General features: G+C 40.4%; 1 protein-coding gene across 3 annotated transcripts in view; it reads left to right on the top strand.

Annotated features, from left to right (window-relative positions):
* Positions 1-2,435: 2,435 nt before the first annotated feature.
* Positions 2,436-19,291, top strand: part of myripb (myosin VIIA and Rab interacting protein b) — an 87,836-nt gene continuing 70,980 nt past the window's right edge. For 2 of the 3 annotated variants that reach the window (XR_011077795.1, XM_068582169.1), the window contains exon 1: positions 2,451-2,560. Coding sequence is in view for 2 of the 3 variants with exons in the window: in XM_068582169.1 (XP_068438270.1) it covers positions 2,451-2,560 (110 nt within the window). In the remaining variant the exon portion in view is untranslated. Of the gene's footprint in view, positions 2,561-19,291 lie in introns of all 3 variants that reach the window. The other variant, XM_068582171.1, reaches the window with a different exon arrangement.

Below are 19,291 nucleotides of genomic sequence, written 5' to 3'. Positions count from 1 at the left end.
CTCTGTGCTTTTGTTGAGGGTGTGCTAGTGTTGTTGCAGAGCGGTGGCACTGCTCCATAGAAGAAGCATGGATACAATGTACACATATTTGCTTCAGTAAATGTTTGTGTCCGCCATGTCGCAAATTGTGTGAAGTGAAAATGGATTGGCTGTACAGTTGCTGCCCCCAAGTATGTGCGTCACTGAAGCTTCAGAGGCAGACACTCAGACATAAATGATGCTCCATCCTCGTCCTTGACACCACTCACTATAAAAAGAAGGCCTGAATAATTGCCTTCCCTTGTGGCAATACAATAATAGCCTTACAGTAATGGTGCATTAATCTCCTCAATACATTAGGAGAGAAACGAGGACTGAAGTCAAATACGTTAGACCAGCCTGTCGCTGCTGGTGTTGTAATTTGAGTCTAATATCGCAAATCCTCAACGGAGTAGTTCAACTTGGTGAATTGTTCAAATTTTTTGAATTTGTCTGGTTCATAAACTATAAAGCTGCAGACAGTTAGCTTAGCTTAGCTTAACTGCAAGTTGTTGGATTTACACGTCATGTTTCTGTACGGATTAAAAGAACAAGATATAATGTAATGTAACCTTGTTTCTGGTCTTTGTGCTAAGCTAAGATGACCGGTTGTTGCTTCATATTTGCTGTAACGACATCAGGGTCGATCATCTCATCACCATTATAGACAAAATTGGGCATTTGTTTTGGTACTTTTTGATTACTGATACAGTGAAGACTTGAAGCAGGGGGGCCACAACTTTTTCACACCAGAAGCCCACTTGCTCATATTGCACCCAAAAGAATGAAAATGTACCAAATATTATTAATTTGGTATTATATCATATTTTTTTCAAACTGTAATTTGAGGATAAACCCCTCTGAGACGCACCATGTTGCTCGTAGGCGCAAAACATGGAAGGTAACAAACATTTAGACACAATCAACATATCAACAATGACATAGATGCACATATCAGTATTATTTTGTTCACCGTGTTATTTCTCACTCGTGCTGGGACTAAAAAATGAACTGTGCAATTCAAAGTCACAATTCAATATAGTCCACAGCGATATGTAGGATCAGTCAGTGTGTGTGGACGCAAGCTGTGTAGCCACATGAGCCCGAGTGTGTATTTTAATAAGTTGTACATAACATGGGATGATGTCACACTGGCTAGCCTTTCCCGGGGCGAGGGCAAGCTCAGTTATCACAGCGGCTTAATGAGGAGTGTTTGTGAATGGCATTGTGTGTGTCTTTAATTGTGTGCTACCAGATGTCTGAGGCTGAGAGAACTTGCAGCAGTTTTACACTGTGGCTGAGAGTGTGAGGAAAGCTCTTTCTCACACTTGTGTATGTGTTGTCATTTGAACTTGTTCTGATACAAATGACACATAAAAGCATCTGATGGACATATCCGTAAGGATGAAATAAAATAATAACTCATAAAAACAATATTTTCCCTGAAACACTCTTTAATTATTATTCATTATTGTACTCATTTACGAGATGCTCCAGAAAGTCCATCAATGTGTCTTTGCAATAAATGAAGCAGCATCTGACAGCAATAACTTCCTGATCTTTAAAAAATGAAACATGACTTGTTGGTGCACATGAGCGGGATCATTCTCTCAATTTAGTTTTCTGTTTCTGAAACGTATACATTTGACAGTTTAAGTTCAGGGGCAGTCTGTCATAAACCAGGCCCTGAGCTGAACTGGAGGAATGAGCGACATGCTGTGCGTGAGGAAGACGCTCTGTCGATGAAGCCCAATAATAGAACAGACATAATTGTCTGGCCTTCTGAGTCATCATTGCTCTGTGCACTGTCTGCGCTCTCCCATCTTGTTTAGACACTGCAGTTAACGGACCTTCACCTTCCGTCCATCTCCTCATCTCTCTCTGCTTCTCTCTCTCTCCCGGTATCCGATTTCAGCTTCGTGGGCCAGCCCTGGAGCCTTTCTCTCCGTCACCCTTTCTTCACTTCTTACCTTACGTCTCATCTCAGCTCACAAATAACAATTGTCGATCTGGTTTTCAAGATAGCACAGTCATGGACTTATATCAGTTCCCTAACTTTAAAACGTTAATACAACCACAAGTACCACAAGTCCACAAATGATTTCACTAATATGCTGCCGAGCTGTCTTTGGATAAGGAAAACGCACTATTAATGTGAGGTTTTGAGCCAAGTGAAGTGGATACAGTATGTTTACACACCGACTGTGCCACATACCAGACAATATGTGCTGCTGTCAAATTGTGTCACTTCTACAACATTTTGTATAGACGTTAATTCAAAAGGAGAGAGTTGATTACACAAACAACACGTTACATTTCTCTGTCCCTCTGTGTTCCTTCAGGGTTGTCTCAGCCTCGGCCCCCAGAGCAGCAGTGCCTCTCCTTGTCCTCCCCTCTTGGATCAGCAGCTCAGCGTGGCGAGGCCGGGAACGATGGGCCGGAAGCTGGACCTGTCGGGCCTGACTGACGATGAGGCAGAGCATGTCTTGAAAGTTGTCCAGCGGGATATGAAGCTGCGAAAGAATGAGGAGGAGAGGCTGAGGTGAGATTGGTTTCTCCTGCCAGCGCCTTTTCTGGTATTTTTTTACACATTAAAGGCGACACAGAGGCTGCAGGGTGATTGGAGAGGAGCTGATGAGGAGGGATGACCAGATGAAGTGTTGTACAGCTCACTGAGCTGACAAAGACACTTAGGCTTACTAAATATTAATCTTGGGTTCTCCCCTAGGCAACGTTATACACCTTTTTATACTTTACAATGAATAATGAGAGTGATACTGTAATGTATTTAATATTTACTAAACAGAAAAACAAGTGAAAAGTTGTAAAAAATGGATTAAATGCTGTTTTGATGCTGACTTTTTGCCTGGGACACTTGAGTGTCCATCTTTTAGTCATCTTGTATGAATTATGTAGCCATCACGAAATCTAAGACCTATTAATTGAAGGAAAAATACTACAAGTCTGTTGGTGAACTAGGCCACCTTACTTATTTTATTATTATTTATTTTATTTAATTGATTTGGCCAACAAAGACTCCTCAAGATCAGTGTTAGCTCGACATTCATATCATTCAAGTCCAGCAATTATTATCATACATATGTGTTCATGCATCCACAATTCCGTTAGTTTGTTGAGAAATCTGATTGAAAAGTGGAAGCATGATTTTTTAAACAAAGCTACTGCAGTCGTTTCTTTGCAGGATTTCCAGTTGTGGGCTTAAGGCACAGTCAGGGGCTGGAGGCAGGAAGATGCTTGTCTGTTGCTTGCTGCTTGCGGGCTGTCAGGTCTGTGGGGGTCAGTCGGTTCGGGCCTCAAGGCTCCGCTCCGGTGTCAAAGCTTCTCACTTGACATGTGACAAGTGCTGGCCCATTCCTCCTCCTCACCTCTTGTCCTTCACTCCCTCCTTCCTCTCCCAGGGACAGCCTCTAGTCAGAGGGGATTTGGTTTGGTTAACTTGTGCTGGGTCTCCATGAGGGTTTGGCCATCACATCTGTGGTGAAATCTGTGTATCTGCTTTGTGTAGTTTCACCAGGACTGCAGGGGAAAGTTTTAGTATCGCAACAAAATGCAAACTGTGTCTTTTACTGCGTTTTTAAGTGTGGTTTTTCCCTATGATTTTGTCAACGCAAATATCCTTCTTTTACTACCTACCAGGCCCGAGCATCAGCTGTATTTTGTTGTGGAGATTTGATGTCTTTCTTCAGACTTGAATGGTGATCCTCGATGGTTTTGTGTTCTTGCCACAAGTGATTAGACTGCTTTACGCAAAACACTAAACATCTTAGCTGTACTCCAAGGAGAATAGAAAAGTTGTCTCACAAATCAGAAAGCAGCAATGGTCTGCGCTGTTTGAAACTTCTTTTTTTCCACAGTTTCAAAGCAAAGATGGTGTATTCCCAAATTACCGGGCTGTAAAATGATCAAAAATAATGCATGCCTTTGAGGCTGTTATTACTTCTGTTTACTGCAAAAAAGATGAGCAGATTTATGTTGATAGTAGCAGAGAGACACTGATGAGGCAACAGTTAGTCATAAAAGCAATCAGGCTCTCCCTTATTGCGTTGTTAGGACTTGTTAAAGGGTTTAAAAGCAAAGTTTCCAAAGTTTTATTAGATGCAAGCTGAGAGTCAATTTAGGTTGCAGCTAAACGTGCTCATGTGTTTTCCTTCTTGTTTTTGTTTAGAATTTGTGTATTTACTGTTAGTTGTCATGTGTTTTCTGAAAACCTAATTGAGCTGGACTCTCAGTATTAGCTCGTATCACACTTCTCCGTTCTCATTTTGTAATTTATTTACAGCGATATGAAAAAGATCAGATTCTTAAACTAAGTAAGCATAACAGACTGTAAACATATATTTTAATCCAAGTCAAAGTTCTTCCCTCAGTATTTTATTTGAGCCTAGGTACAAACAAAAAAAGAATCACAAATGGATACCAGGCATAATTAAAATAGTACTTATTAGTAATATTTATTGATCAGATTGTCGCCTTTCAGAATGCTGCATGTCAAATCTTAACCATTCGTCTTTTCTCAACAATGCATCATATTTTATATGCCAATAATGTGTTTTGTGTCAAAAGTCTTCATCAGGTATTTGGCAACTATATCTGAAAAATGGAAGTGGACTTACATATTTTGAATACAGAGAGGACAATTAAAAAGTGTAAAATTTGATTGACTTACTTAATAATCTCAGAAAGAAGATTCTGGAGAAAGAAACACAAACGTTAGCATGTACCAGATTTATAGTCCCTCGCTGTCTTTTTCTTGATACATCCATGGCCTTTCTCTGATTGGCTAGAATACTGGTGTATGGCTCGTTTGTTTCCCATTTTCAGCACACACTCTGAACGGGCAGCAGCTTTCCTATGAAATGTAAAACCTTTACTGTCCATGAATAGGTAATTGACTGCTTGTGTACAGCGTGTTTCAGTAGATGGCTCTCTCCCTCCAGGTTCTCTCTCTTCCATGCGTGGCGGACATTTGTTTTTCCTCCCTGAATGAAGTCAGCCCTGCAGTTGTAAATTACCCCGTTGAAGGATTCATGGGATAGTTTATAAGCCTCAGCTGGCAGTTTAAATGCTCCATTTTAATTTTCTCCCATGCTGAATAATAGGAAACATAGAAACACTTAACTGATATTACCTTATGTCTCATGAATACTGAACTGTAATAACTATGTAAATAAAGTGATTCACACAGCTATAAGGTTAGTTTGGGGCAACATTTACAGTTTTGTTGTTTAGCTAAAGTTTAAATGTGGCCTTAAATCATTTTTTTCTTCTTTATTTTAATATAGCTGATCATTTTCATTCTGGTGACACTGCTTTTACGGCAATCTCAAAAGTGTTCTGGCTAACCTAAATGCTTCTATTTTCAAATGAAAGGAAGATAAAGCTGATGTCTTTATTGTTGGCCCTACTATAAATGCATTGAAACGACATTGCAGAAATGTACAATTTCAAACAATTGTTACCTGTCTTTTTCACACCTAAAGGCCCTGCACACCCTTGACGCACCTACACAAGTGTTTTCACTTATCAGCTCTCTCAGGACTGTGTGGGTGTGTCCACATTGGGCTAGATTTCTGTTACCTGTTAGGGCGGGACTAATACACATTTACCAACTTCAGTAGCCTATTTGACATAGTAGAAAAAGCACAGGTGCAATGAATAAAATGAATGATGACTGTGACACTAGCGCTTGAATCAAGCAGAGCAATCGTTAGTGTTACGAGTAACACCTGTGCTTTTCCGACGAGAAGTAAAGACGTCTGCTGTGAATGACCTCAGGTGTAGTAAATCCTATCACTTACATTTCTGACCATCAGTAGTGCCATAGAGAGATGTTTTTAAGAGTGGCTTCATGGTTTATTAGTATCCTGATTGTGTTAATAATAATAATACTTTGATTTTATATAGCACTTTTCTGAATACTCAAAGATGCTTTGATAGGAATCATTCACACAGTGATGAGAGGAGCTACCGTGCAATGTGCCACATCAGGACTATCTAACTTTCATACACCGTAGTCGCAGCTATGGGATCAATTTAGGGTTATGTGTCTTGCTCAAGGATCGAACCGCCGATTCTCTGATTGATGAACGACCCCCTGCTCACCACTGCGCCACGGTCGTCACCATGAAATGTGCCAAAAGGGCAAAACAGGAAGAAGACAGCTAGCTAAAAAACAGGAATGTGAATCATGTTAGATTAGTTAGATTTTTAGGTGCACTGTACATGTTTTATGAGCAAGGAAATGTGTTTGCTATGTTTATTACCCCTACATAGACTACATTTCTATGAGTACATTTCTGAATTATGTCATTCACACTTTTGGCTCTCCATTAGTTGGTGGGTGTACTAGGAGCTTGGTTTAAAATGAAGGGAGACTGTGTGTGCTCCTTTTGCTCCTCAACCTGGAATAGTTCACTTGTTTCACCTTTTAGTTCCTATATTCCTACACACTAAAGTGTTGACTATATTCTTTTGTTCATTTTGATATTTACTGCCAATGGCTTTAACTGTGAGCACAACGTGTCTATGGAATAGTGCTACGAACATAAACCTGAAGTAACTTCCTTGCATGCGACCTGGTTGCTGTGCTGCTAAAGAGTGAGCTTGTGTTTCTGCCAATTAGAGAGAGTGAGCAGCTCAACCTCTGGCCTCGGCCGTCTCAGTGGCCATACAGCTGGAGAGGCTCATTATGGAGCAACAGGAGACTCGGGGGAGCGCAGACGTGGGCCTACTTAACAAACAGTGCAAGCACTAGCAAAGGAAGTCAGACTTGGAAATGATTATGGATCGAAATAGCTGTCCCCCACTGCCTCTGTGTGAGTGGTGAGAAAATGCCTGTAGCTCCAGCTATTGGTGACACTTACGGGTCATTTGCTCTCGGTGTTGGGTGGGATCTACTTTACACATGTGCCTGGCAAGTTCTTGTATAGGCCAATTACTGTTCCTGTACTCCAAAACTCATTTCAACTGCAGCTATGACAAGTATCTCCTACCTGTACAATGTCTGTGGATAAGTTTACATTATTTGTGGGTGTGTAGGCCGAGTCACTCCATAGTCATTCTCTCTCTCCATCGTTTCCTCTCTTTCTTTGTGTGCAGTAATTCCTGGCTCAAAAATGCAGTCCTTTATCAGAGGCTGATATTTTGCATCAGCAGTTTTAATTAGTCAGTAAAATAGTGACTTATTTGGTCATTAAATTGTGATGTTGTGTTCAGACAAGTGAGCAGTAACCACAGGCATCTTTTTGATCTCATTTTGTTTGACTTTGTATCTAATCAAACCATTCACAGCTGCTTTATAGTAATTATCTTCGCTGGTACACTTCTTCCTAATATGCCACATGCATCCAAAAGCTTTAGCTTCTTTCTATCTTTTTCTTTATGTCGACTGTTGTTTGTTTTAGCTCTGGTAAATGCGACAGGCAGGCAGGTACAGGGAGCAGGAATCCCACTGGGAGGTTAGGAGAGAAGGTGACAGAGGATGTCACCCTGTCATGGCAGGAGCTGACCTCTACTCCCTCCTGTATTTATCCTCTTTGTTGTTTGTCTAAAGATTACACATACACACACCAGCTCAGCTGTCCATATAGAAACCTTAAAAAAAAAATTCAGCCAAGATAAAAGTCAGTCAGTTTCTGTTTGGCCTAAATTGCTGTTTTTGGAGTACAGTGCAGTGAGAAGATATTGCCTTTTGTTACAGGATAAACCCTTTGGCCTGCAGCACATTCATTATTATTATTATTATTATTATTATTATTATTATTATTATTATTATTATTATTATTATTATAAGGCAGCGGTAAATGGACTATCGATTTTCAGGCCTGAGGTGATATTCTTTGAAAGTATTGGCTCAGAATTATTGTAAGTAGATAACTGTAGCCTTTTGAATAGTCTTCTGTTTTAGCTTTTTTATTGGTTAGATGATGTATTTCTGTAATGAAACAGGTTTCCCAGCCTCGTGAACTATTGACTTGAACTTTAGAAATCCTGAAATCGTGTAAATAGTCGAGCGCAGCTTTGTGGGTGGTTGAATAGCTCCATTGTTTTCAACAGACATGTATTATTCCTTGATTCTCTAAGGTGTTTATTTTGTACAATAATCCAGTGCTGGGTCGTATGTTAACATGTGACATTGTTTCACATGAAACGGCCCAAAGCTGTGAGGATGTAACAAGTAACTGCATGCACGCACAAAGAAGAGTCTCAACAATAAAACAGGGTTGTGTGGCTAATCTCACCTCCCTCCATCAGCAGCATGAATGAGTTTTTATGTTACCGGTCAGGAAGGAGTTAACTTCAGTCTGCCTGTTGTTGTGGCAGTAGTGTTCCCTTTGCTGCGGTTCTCGTTTGGTGGGGATTAGCTGTGCAACGTTATTGGTGTGGGTTATTTGTCTGAGTCATGTGGATTGTTTTTGATGTGTGAGTGTGTGTGTGTGTGTGTGTGTGTGTGTGTGTGTGAGTGTGTGTGTTTGTGTGTGAAAATGTGTGTGCATGTGTCTGTGGCTCTCGACAATTGTCTGTGCAGAAAGGACGAATCCCTTTGACCTTTTTTGCTGTCGCCACATTGACAGGTGTATAACCAGTGTAATTTTGTGATTCACCACATTTCATGGTCCGCCAGGATGACATTGTGATTGATACAGTGCCCTTATATTCGCTTATTGGTGACCCCAAACTGTTTACAGCTAGAGTTCTGCAACAGGAAATATGTATACTTCTATATTTCAAAGTTTCTGACCAGCTTGGTTGTGCTTTAATTTGCTTTCTTGTGTTCAGGGCTGTTGGGGCAATCTGTACATCTGTCACAGACTCTGTGATTTCTAATTAGTCTTTAATATGGCCCTTAGTTGATGATGTTCAATATAATTAAACTTAATTAGCAGACAGAAATATAGCTCCCCTGACCACAGCAATTATACATGGGCATGCTTACGCATGCTGTGTTCACGCTCTCTCTCAAGCACGCACGCACACACGCACACACACACACACACACACACACACACACGGTTTTCCATTTATCAGATGTGCAGCACCTTTTTGTCACATAATACAGTCTTTATTGAAAGAACATTGTATCTATCTATTTGAATGGTCAAATATATATAGTATAGTAGTATTATGTTTCATATACAATATTTAGGCCATGTTCCTATTTACATACTTAGTAATTTCTGGTTTCCGTTTGTGGTCCGAGTGGCTTTGACCAATCACGTTGCAGCAGGCTTTAGTTGAGTGCAGGTCTGTGTGGAGAGCAACAAAGGTGGAGAGCATTGGCTGAAATACAATCTGGAAACCCATTGGCTATCACCCGACAATGATTTGGCTTTTTATGGCTTCAAAATTAGCTTGTAAACTGGCTTCGTCGTCTGTCAACTCAAAGTCCAGTCTTGTGTCGGAAATTGTTAATTGAACTGGAACAAAGTCTTTGCCCAGAAACCCGGTGGCTACACCGGAACCCCGAAAATATACCTCTTTGCAGCCAAAAGCTTATCAGATTGTCAGCTGATGGGCTCCAAAATCCAATATTTAGTAATGCTCTTTTAAGAGTACCCCAGGTCTCGGGAGTGATTCAATATTTATTTAAGCATTGCTTGTGGATGTTGTTGCACATTTATTTTCCACTTCTTTGCAAACAACAAAAAATTAAAGACACATTAGAACATAAACCAGGATTGATATATGCAGACCTATTTGTGAAATCATACTGATTTGGATAGCACTCTTGATTTCTAGGTGTTTGTTTTTAGAGTCTTGAGCAGGAGTCCGCGTAACTGCACCAGGCTGGCCGCTCTTCATGTTCATGTGGATCATAGGTCAAGCCACATCATAAGAAGTTTGGCTCTTGAAATTCCCACTAAGAAAGTGTGCTTCTCTAGAGACATCAGTTTGCATGTGCGCTGTGCATTCGCGGACTCACTCCGAACAGACGGTGGTTTATTACGTCTGATGGAGGAAGATTCTGATTTCCCCCGAGTGTGACAAATCAGCAGCTGCGCTGCGCGTCCGTCCTCTGGAGCTGCTGAGCCCACAGGATGGGCTGATGAGATAGTGAAAAATAATCCACCTCGGCTACTTGTGGAACAGTCGCTTTCATGCTTTGTACATAGCTTGTTTCCAGCTGACTGAGTAGACAGGTTTATCCTTAATAACCAGGCCTGTGTGAATGTGTGCATATGTTGCATTCAATGGAGGTCAAACGGAGGTGAACAGATCAACGCTGAGCCATGTTTTCGTCCACATAACCGCGTATGCAATCCAACCTAGATAGGAGTTATCTGCAGACTAAGACAGACTCAGGGCAATCCCCTGCGCTGTAACATTTATATTCATCCAGGTCTGCAGTGATTACTTCTGCTGCTGGCCAAATGTCAAGGGCTGTTTTGAGTCAGAGGAAAATAGTTGGTTGCAACAGGAGGATCCCTGTCTTCTGAATCTATATAGTTTACGACCTCGCTCGTGTTTCTTTTTAATCTGCTCTATTTCTATCTCTCCATTTATCATTCAGATGTCCTCTCCTTAAATTCCCTTGTTGGTGTCTCTCTCCATCTCCTCATTAGCAGTAGCCATGTTGTGTTGAGATGGAGGGTACTGTTGGAAGAGCTGCTCTCTGTCCACAGGGAGTGAGGAATGCTTGGTCCGACAGCAGGGAGACCTTCCTTTGTTTCAATAATTGCCACACTTTTCTCACCCATGTCCGGCTCTTCAGAGACACATGACTCATTTACCTCCTAAAAAGCCAAGTCATTTATCCCATGGGCCTTTATCTCCTGCTCGACATTGAACTGATTGAACTTCTGCCATCCGTGTTAATTACGAGGGCGTGTGCTGTTTGCACAAGGTGAGGTGAGGTTTAAGTGCTCGCGTACAGACGGACCCACAGCTTCAGTGAGGGTCTGTCTTTGTGGGAGTTCAAAATGAGAGGAAAAAAAGGGTTCTCTCTGGGATTACAGTCCGTGTGAGAGGTGAGGAGGGAGACGAACAGCAAATAGTTTGTGCCAGGTCCAGTCTGGCTCATTACAGAAAATGAATCCTCTTCTTTCTTTTCTTTTGTATGCCCTGTGTCGAGCCCTCTCTGTATTCAGGTAATGTTCTGTCTCTGTTCCGGTTGTCTTGCTTTTCCTCCGATGTCTGTCACACATTCCCTCAAAGCATTTTCATCTGTTGTCTGACACTGAATGGTAATGCTGAATATGGGGAACATGGAGTACTTTACGTTTAGCTGCATCATGTGTTTTTTAGATTAAAGATCAGCAAGGGCCTGTGGAAAAAAATGTAATATATTCTGTCTTTTCAATTATTTTTTCTTCAGCGAATAAGTAAAGCATATTAATGTTAACACCATTTGTATATAATTAATACATCTTCAATGTCATTAAACACTTTATCAAAGTTAGTGTACTTAACATTTGTAGAACAAGGATTTATGCACATAAACAATTAATTAGCCTACAGAACACATAATATATTCTGTGAATCATTTATTATTTTTTCAAGCAACAATATCAAACATTTAAGCTTCTCAAAATATAAGAATGCAATAAATTTTTAGAGACATAAACAGAAAGAAACCCTGCTAACAATACAATAATGGAAGACTACTTTACTTGTACATGTATGCATTTCATCTATAGCTGCCACTTTCAGAATGTTAAGTTTTTGTTAAGTTCAAGAACCTTTGGGCGATTGTGCAAAGAGAAGTCCAACCTGTATACAAACCCAGAGGTTTGTATGTTGTTTAATACTCTCAATCGCTAGCCCATGGCTTCACATTGGTTAGTCTCCTAACATGCAAATAGCTAGACATTACACAACATGCTTGGTTAGACTTTTCACATGGGTGGAGTCATCCTCCTGGTTTCGTCACACTCTTGCTTGGTAAAGAGTCCACACACCAGTAGCTTCCCTACTTCCAGTGTTTAATGTTCTAACTCTGTCCTCCTGATCAACTAACAAACTAGTCTCCCCTAAAGGCAAAAGTTAGTTGACACCCCCTTAAAGGAACAGTTACAGTCCTATCACATGCAGCATCCATCTTGTTTTACACATTACATGCATACCTGAAACCAGTGACAAAAAAACAACAGTGCCTTTCTACTGGTACTAATAATAATTTCATACGGCTTCATGAATATCCCTTATTAATTATTATATCGCTCTTATGCATTTCAATTTACAGAGTCTGTGTAACACAGACAATATTTATTCACAAGTACAAGTCATAATACATTATTACAACTCTACATCATTCAAAGAAAGAATAAACAACTGACCTTTTCAGCCAAAATAGCTTAACGTTTGAAATATTTCAGTGTGCTGCAGATTTTAGAAGATTAAGTGGCATTGCTCTTACTGACATGGCTTACAAGCATGACTCAGTTTGTGGACCAATTAGCTAGAATATGCTTCATTCCCTATGAAGGCTCTTGAGGAAAGCAACACATCAGCTGAGGCTTGTTGGCAGCAGAGCTAATCTGTTTACATCACATCTCCGATGACGGAGCTGCGCTAGTAATACGTCACTCATGCTGCACACACACGAGGACACACAAACACAAAATTAAATTAGTGCTGAGCTTTCCCTACAGTCCTGTGCTCCATCCACCCAATTAGATGGATTCTCCCTCTGCTCCAGCATCTTTGGCCCCAAACCTCAAGAGCTGTAATGTATGAGATGACTCTAATCGTGTAAAACAAACAGAGACTCACTTGTACTCACGTTGCCTGTTGGAGTGTTTTACCTCATGCTAAAGACCTCTCTGGTTTATTTTGGACGGCCATTGATTATCATTTTCTCCACTGGATCCATACTGTGTGTGTGTTTGTGTGTGTGTACGTGTCTCTCTTTGAGAAAATGGGCAGAGCATGATCAATATCTCTCTCCAGACTGTTCCTGTATTCATCAGTCAACACAAAACGGCACACTTTGATTTGTAGGTTTGACTCTCGCTGTACCTATTACCTATTGGACTCGTTCCTTTATTAATATAGCAAAAGATTGACAGAAAAGTGAGAAAGCGAGAGAGAGGAAGGACATGCAGCAAATGCTGCAGGTTGGATTCGATAAAGACTTGCTTAGTGCATGAGCTACCAGGGCACCCAATCCCAATTACCTTTTTCTTTCCGGTCTTACCAACTTCCATCAAATAGTGTGCACATATATAGTGAAGAATAACTTGTATCATCTGTTTGTTTCAGTCACTGTTGCCATGGAAGTACTGTGTGCACAGTATCAGTACAGGTTGAGGTGCTGATATTACGAAGCTGATATGCTCACATGACTTTGGTGTGTATGGGTTCTCCCTTTTTTTTTATATCAAAGCCTAATGCTTATGAGCCACATAAAGCACTCCCAATTAAAGCAAAGCCTCTTTATTTTCTGCAATTTTCTCACACTCGTAAGGATTATGGATTTCACTTAAATCACTTTTAAAACTCTTTTATGACTTCGTCTTGCTCTTCTGTGTAGTTATGGATTTTGATCGTGCCCACATTTAATGCTGGTGTTGCTTCTTTTTATGGTTTCTCTACTTAAAATGTGATTTTACGCATCTTGTAATTCCACTTTTACTATGCCTCTTTTCTTTTTCTTCTCTGCTTATTTTTAGCCCCTTGGGTGTTTTACTATTCTTGTTTAAAATTCCGTCCTGTAAAGCACTTTATAAAAACTGCTAAATGCATTAAATAGTTTTTTCCCTGAGATGACGCTGCTGACATTGGTGGTGATGGTAAATATTAGTTAAAATAATTTATATACTGTACTATATCTATAAAATAATCATTGTTTTATATACATATATTAGAGTAAATATAACAAGACTCCCTTTCATTGCATCAACTCCTCTTAAGCACTTTCGCCCACTGAAGTGCTGGTGGTCTCTCTTCTCCGTTTCTACCCATAATCCTTTGCATTCATCAAACTATGGCTTCTCAACGTGGGACGATTGACATCTTGACAGAATTCAGAAAACCTAATGAGTCTCTCTATTTGTTGACTTTGCACACTTGTGTGTTTGTGTATGTGCTTTCGCATACATTAACTCCAGATTTCTTGGAGCCCACCTGAACAGTCCCTGTGAAAACTCAACAACTCTTCCTCAACTTCTCATGACCTTGGACCACAATCAGTGTAAATACAGAGAAGGATATTCCAGATCATTGCTACCTCCATTTTAGCCAAATTAAAGATGTCTTAAGTAAAGTGTTATTGTTAGAAACTTCACTAACCACTGGCTCGCCCTCTCATCAAGTAAAAATCCTTAAACGTTAAGCAATGTTAGCTCAAATATACAGAAATCTAGATTTATTTGGGACATAAACAATGACTGTTGTAGAATTCAATGACATCCAGTAAACCAGAGATTCACCAGCAACATACACTCAATAACACACAGGATTTATGCCATGATTTGTAATCAAAACAAGTCAATAACGGCATTGTTTTTTTGTATAAAGTTGTCCGAAGAATCAACATCACCACCAATAAAACCGAGGCGAGAGGAGCAGGCGCTGACTCTTATGGCATAATGTGATTGGTTAAGACATCTGTCAGTCAATATCTGTGTTATTCACAAATATAAAATCATGCATTACACATGTTTATTGAGTGGTGATTGGTGATTTAAACCTTATAAAATGGGTTCAAAGGAATGCTTTAGTTTAAACCATTATTACCATAACCATTTGTTTAAATACCTGCACACTCTCCCGCATTGAACCAAACAAGGCTTACTCATTCTCTATTGTTTCATCATTTGGGGGTGCCACTCTACCACCGGTGGTCGTTTTTCAAGCAGCATGTGTTTGCCAAGGCAACCGTCGTTGGTTGAGTAACTGGCTCCGAGAGATTATGAGTCACAGCTGGTGCTGCGGTTGGCTCGTCCTCCTCTGTTTAATGACTGCAGGGGTCCTGCGTTTTGATAAAACTGTTGCTTCGTAAACTAAACGCTGGACACAGATCCTCCTTCTCCAAATGTTTGCCAATGGTGTAATTTAGTTTGGTACACATTTGTGAATCCTTGAAACTTTATCCAAATGACTTCCTGTGATTTATTGTCTTTGATGGAAGGTTTTCATAAGTGGTCTTCATTTTGTTAATTTTGCTTGATTTCAGACACACGCATGAGGATGCTCATTTGATGCACAGGTTACCTGATGCACACTATTCCACGGATCTAGAGGGGGCAATAACACATCAAGAAACACAGTAACACTAGCAAAGGTAGTGAAGATGAATACTGCTTGCAAGTAAATATGGATGTTAACAATGCATGTTTAAAAATGAATAAAACAATTGGCTTAACAATTGGAAATGCAGTCAATATGTTTGTAAGACCTCAAGGATACACACTATGTATTCTTTCTCTCTGGTATCAGTAAACGACAATGCAAATAATGAGAAATAGGACATAGAAGTCTTTAAATAAGCCTTTACACAGTTTGACTTACAATATGTTGTTGAGATCTTTCTATTCCTGCTTAGATCTCAGGGAATATACTTGTGATTCCAACCCGACGCCAAATCCAGTCAGACTTCTCTTGTCATGTTTTAGTCTTTTATGTAACTTTGCCTTCAAGTCAAATGTATTGCATACACTTGTAGAAATATATACTTTCCCTCTGATTTCCCATACTCTTGTCTGTTTGTCTGAAACTGTCACTGGAGGACAGAAGATAAGCTGCAGCTCTGACGTGAAGTCTTTCTGTGATGTGTGATGTGTTGAGGAGAATGTGGATACAAGGACAGGCATGAGGCGGGGCGGATGGATAAGGGGTAGAGAGAGGACAGACGTGAGAGAGGAGGGAAGACAAACTGTTTTTCATCCGTCCTTGATGAAACACAGGAGATGCAGTTGCTGAGAGCTCTGCTCCATTAGCTGAGGCTACTGCTGGTTTGTGTGAGGCCGAGGAAGAGTTCTTTATAAAATGCCGCTTTTTATGTGTGTTTGCACATGCATATTCAATCTTCTGTTCAGTATCAAAATCAAGATGTATAGGTGCAGCATTCATTTTTGGCTGTATGATGATGTGCACAGCATGTGTTAGCTATAGCTGCTGCCGTATTATCAACTTGACACATTGCTGGTGATTGATAGAGGAGTCACACCTCCTGCAGTATAATTGATTGAGATTGTATTTCAGAGATGAAACTTTTTACTGCTCTGAATGGCAGAAATTCCGCTGACAAGACAAAGTGTTTGTCTGCTATCTTCCTCTGCTGTCATAATCCATCCAAACGTGTCTCCTCCTCTCAAACAATAGCTACATTTTTTGGGGGAGAGATCTGCAGCCATGTGACAAAATACCACAATAATGACCAGCCATCAAGAGCTGAAATAAAGTCCAATGATTAAAGCCATTCCTGTCAGAGTTATATGGCCAGTAGAGGAGCTCCAATTACTTGCTGAGTCACAGACAGCTGATTAGAAACTCATTAACACAAACTGTAGCTGCATCTTTTGTGATGACTGCATTTGCTGCCGCTTGCTTCTGGTTTTGTCACCTGATCACTGAATTCTTTCTTGTTCCTTCTGCTACTATGTGCAACTTTCTCTCCCTGCTTCTGTTTCTCCCTCTTTCCATTTCTCTTTATTAGGGTGGTTGTTTTGGCAGGTCTGATAATATTGACACATATGTCATTTTACAGGCTCAGCACCCTCTGACTAAGCCAGTCCAATATCCCCACTCTCACCCTCTGTAGGTCATCACTGCCGTTGTATTAGTAAGTTTGTGGGATTGCACTATACATCATTGTGTAGTTGGAAGAAGCCCAGGCGCACTGCTCATCTGCTGGTACTCATTAGTTCAGTGCTGGATCCAGCTCTACATCTGCAATTACAGTTGTGGTTAAGTAAAGGAAAGCAGGGGTGTAGTCAAGGACATCTGGAGACTTGTGGAATACATATCCAGACTCCTATTTGTCATTTAGGGAAACCCAGCATTCATCTTTAATTGCAATTAAATATATATATCCAGCCTGGGTTTCATCCTGCTCACTATGATTAGCAGGATTAACTACTTTTTTAGCGAGCGGAAAGGGCAGATTGATAGTCCAGTGACATATTCACATGTGATGGTTAGTACCGTAGCAGCATCACCTGCAGTTCTCATTGTGTGACTGTTTTGCAGGGTGCACAGGACTCAAATTGACCCTGTTAATCTCCTGTGTTCTATTGCAGACTGTGTTTTATGATTGTCCTCAGTATTGAGAGTTTTGCACAGCTGCACTGCTCGGTTGCCAAGTTGTGAGATGCTTAACCAAATATGTTAATGGAGCTTTGCCACTGCTCTCCGACGGGTTGCCAGGCGCTACCACAAGCTGGACTGTGAAAATGAAATTGGAAAAGAATATGTTCTTGGGTTTGTGAAACTTGCAATAGCACGCAGTGCAGTCTGTAAGTAGTCAGAGAATTTAGTTTTGGCTGTGTACTCCATCAAGCACATTGGATTTGAAAGCGAACACTGACTCTGAATGTAAAGTACTGACTTTTTTTGAAGGTGTTTACCTCAATTGAACCATATATTTACCTACTATTCACCAAAAAATAGATAACCCTCAAACCTAAAAGCACTTCAAATCCATTGTTTATTTAAATAAACAATGAAAAACATACAGACTGCACTGTCGCGTGGTACTCAGCCAAAGATAGCCTATTTGTGTCCAACAATACAACTTTTTTAAGTTTCCTTGATAAACAGTGGCCTTGGAAAATGTAATTCCTCAAAACCATCAAAATGCACTCCCAGTCTCCCATCTTTGTGCAGTCTTTAAAAATTACCTTCTTTGCTGAGCCCGTAGGGAGCACTGTTGTCCATGTTGTCAGGCCCAGGCTGGACAACACGTGGCTGCACTTTGTTTGGCCCAATGGCCGACCACAGGCCTCAGACCAGACAGTGACACACAACACGTACTCTTTTCAAACCACAACCTCAAATCAGACTGTTTTTTTAAGGCATAATGCAGTTTAAGTCTGCTCTGCTTTATTGCTAAAAATGAAAAGATTTGTTGTCAAAACTCTCAAATGTTCTCTCTTTTTTGGGTGATTAAATGTTCTGCATTTTCTGTTGAGCGTCCAGTGTCATTCATGGCCTTCAGCCTTTCTTAATAAAAGAAATATTTATATTTTATAACATGTATGTCTGTTAATTACTGTATTTAATAGGTTCTCCACTGCTTGTAGTGCCCTCCTCTGGAGTCAGGTGTCATTGTACATCGTATGGTCCCCAAGTGATGTTTTTCTCAACTTGGCCTCATGTGCTCCATGTTTATTGAGGTTTCAGGTTATTTTGTGATCATCATATTATACTGAAAACAATGGTTATTATATTATTCATATTGTGTGAAAATTGAGAGGTGCGTTTTGTATTTCTAAAATCCCATTAGGCTTCAGTGTGGCCTTTTTAAAAGCATAATATATCTTTTCTTTTTTTTCTTTTTTAATGCTTGGTTACACTCATGTTGAGAGTGTAATCAAAACAGAAGCTCCTGGTGGATATTGTCCATGCGAAGACGATTAATTGGTCCCTTCTTTCATTTCCATAGGCATCCTGAAGATAGATCGATGCATGCAGACACATGTTTTTTTAAGCATTTCTCATCAAGTAGGCTCATATAGTGTTGTGTGGCTGTATGCAGTTGTTGATCATGTGCCCATGGGTCTGTGCTTGTGTGTGTATACTTGTGGAAAAGTGACAGATTTTAAAATCAGGTTTTTTTTTTATTGAATTAGAAATGCTCCTACAAAGCAGACACTATCAGTTTAAGTTATTTAAATGTTAGGAGAAACTCTTGCAGACATCCAGTCAAACTCAACCATGTTTTCACTTGCAGCAAGCTATCCCAGCACAGACAGGCTGTTTGGATCGCACAAACACAAACAAGCAGTGAGTAGTGTATCCTTGAGCGATGCAGGATAATCGTAATAATTAGCGGGCCGAAAGAAGACACTCATTTAACATAGCTCCAGACGACAGCGTAGCTCAAAATAGCCAGTCGTCGCCTGAGTACTTGAGCAGCCAGCACGCCCCAGAATGAGTCGCCAGGGGAAGAGAGCGGGAGGATGTGGGTGAGATGGAGGGCAATAATTAGCTGAGCTTGTCATTCTAGTGATTAAACACTGATTTAGAGACGTGCTCGGTGGGTGCGTGGAGTTAAATTGTCTGTACTGCGGCGATGTGACATGCAAAGCCGGGGTCACTGCACAGCAGAGCAGCAGTACGGAAGTTCAGCTCCATATCGGCTCACTCACTC

This window comes from Clinocottus analis, unplaced genomic scaffold (genome assembly GCF_023055335.1).
Source record: "Clinocottus analis isolate CAN_PGR_092001 unplaced genomic scaffold, fCliAna1.0.p SCAF_18, whole genome shotgun sequence".
NCBI classification, from domain to species: Eukaryota; Metazoa; Chordata; class Actinopteri; order Perciformes; family Cottidae; genus Clinocottus; species Clinocottus analis.
Note: the sequence above shows the minus strand (reverse complement) of the source record. Positions and strands in the feature narration are given on the sequence as shown.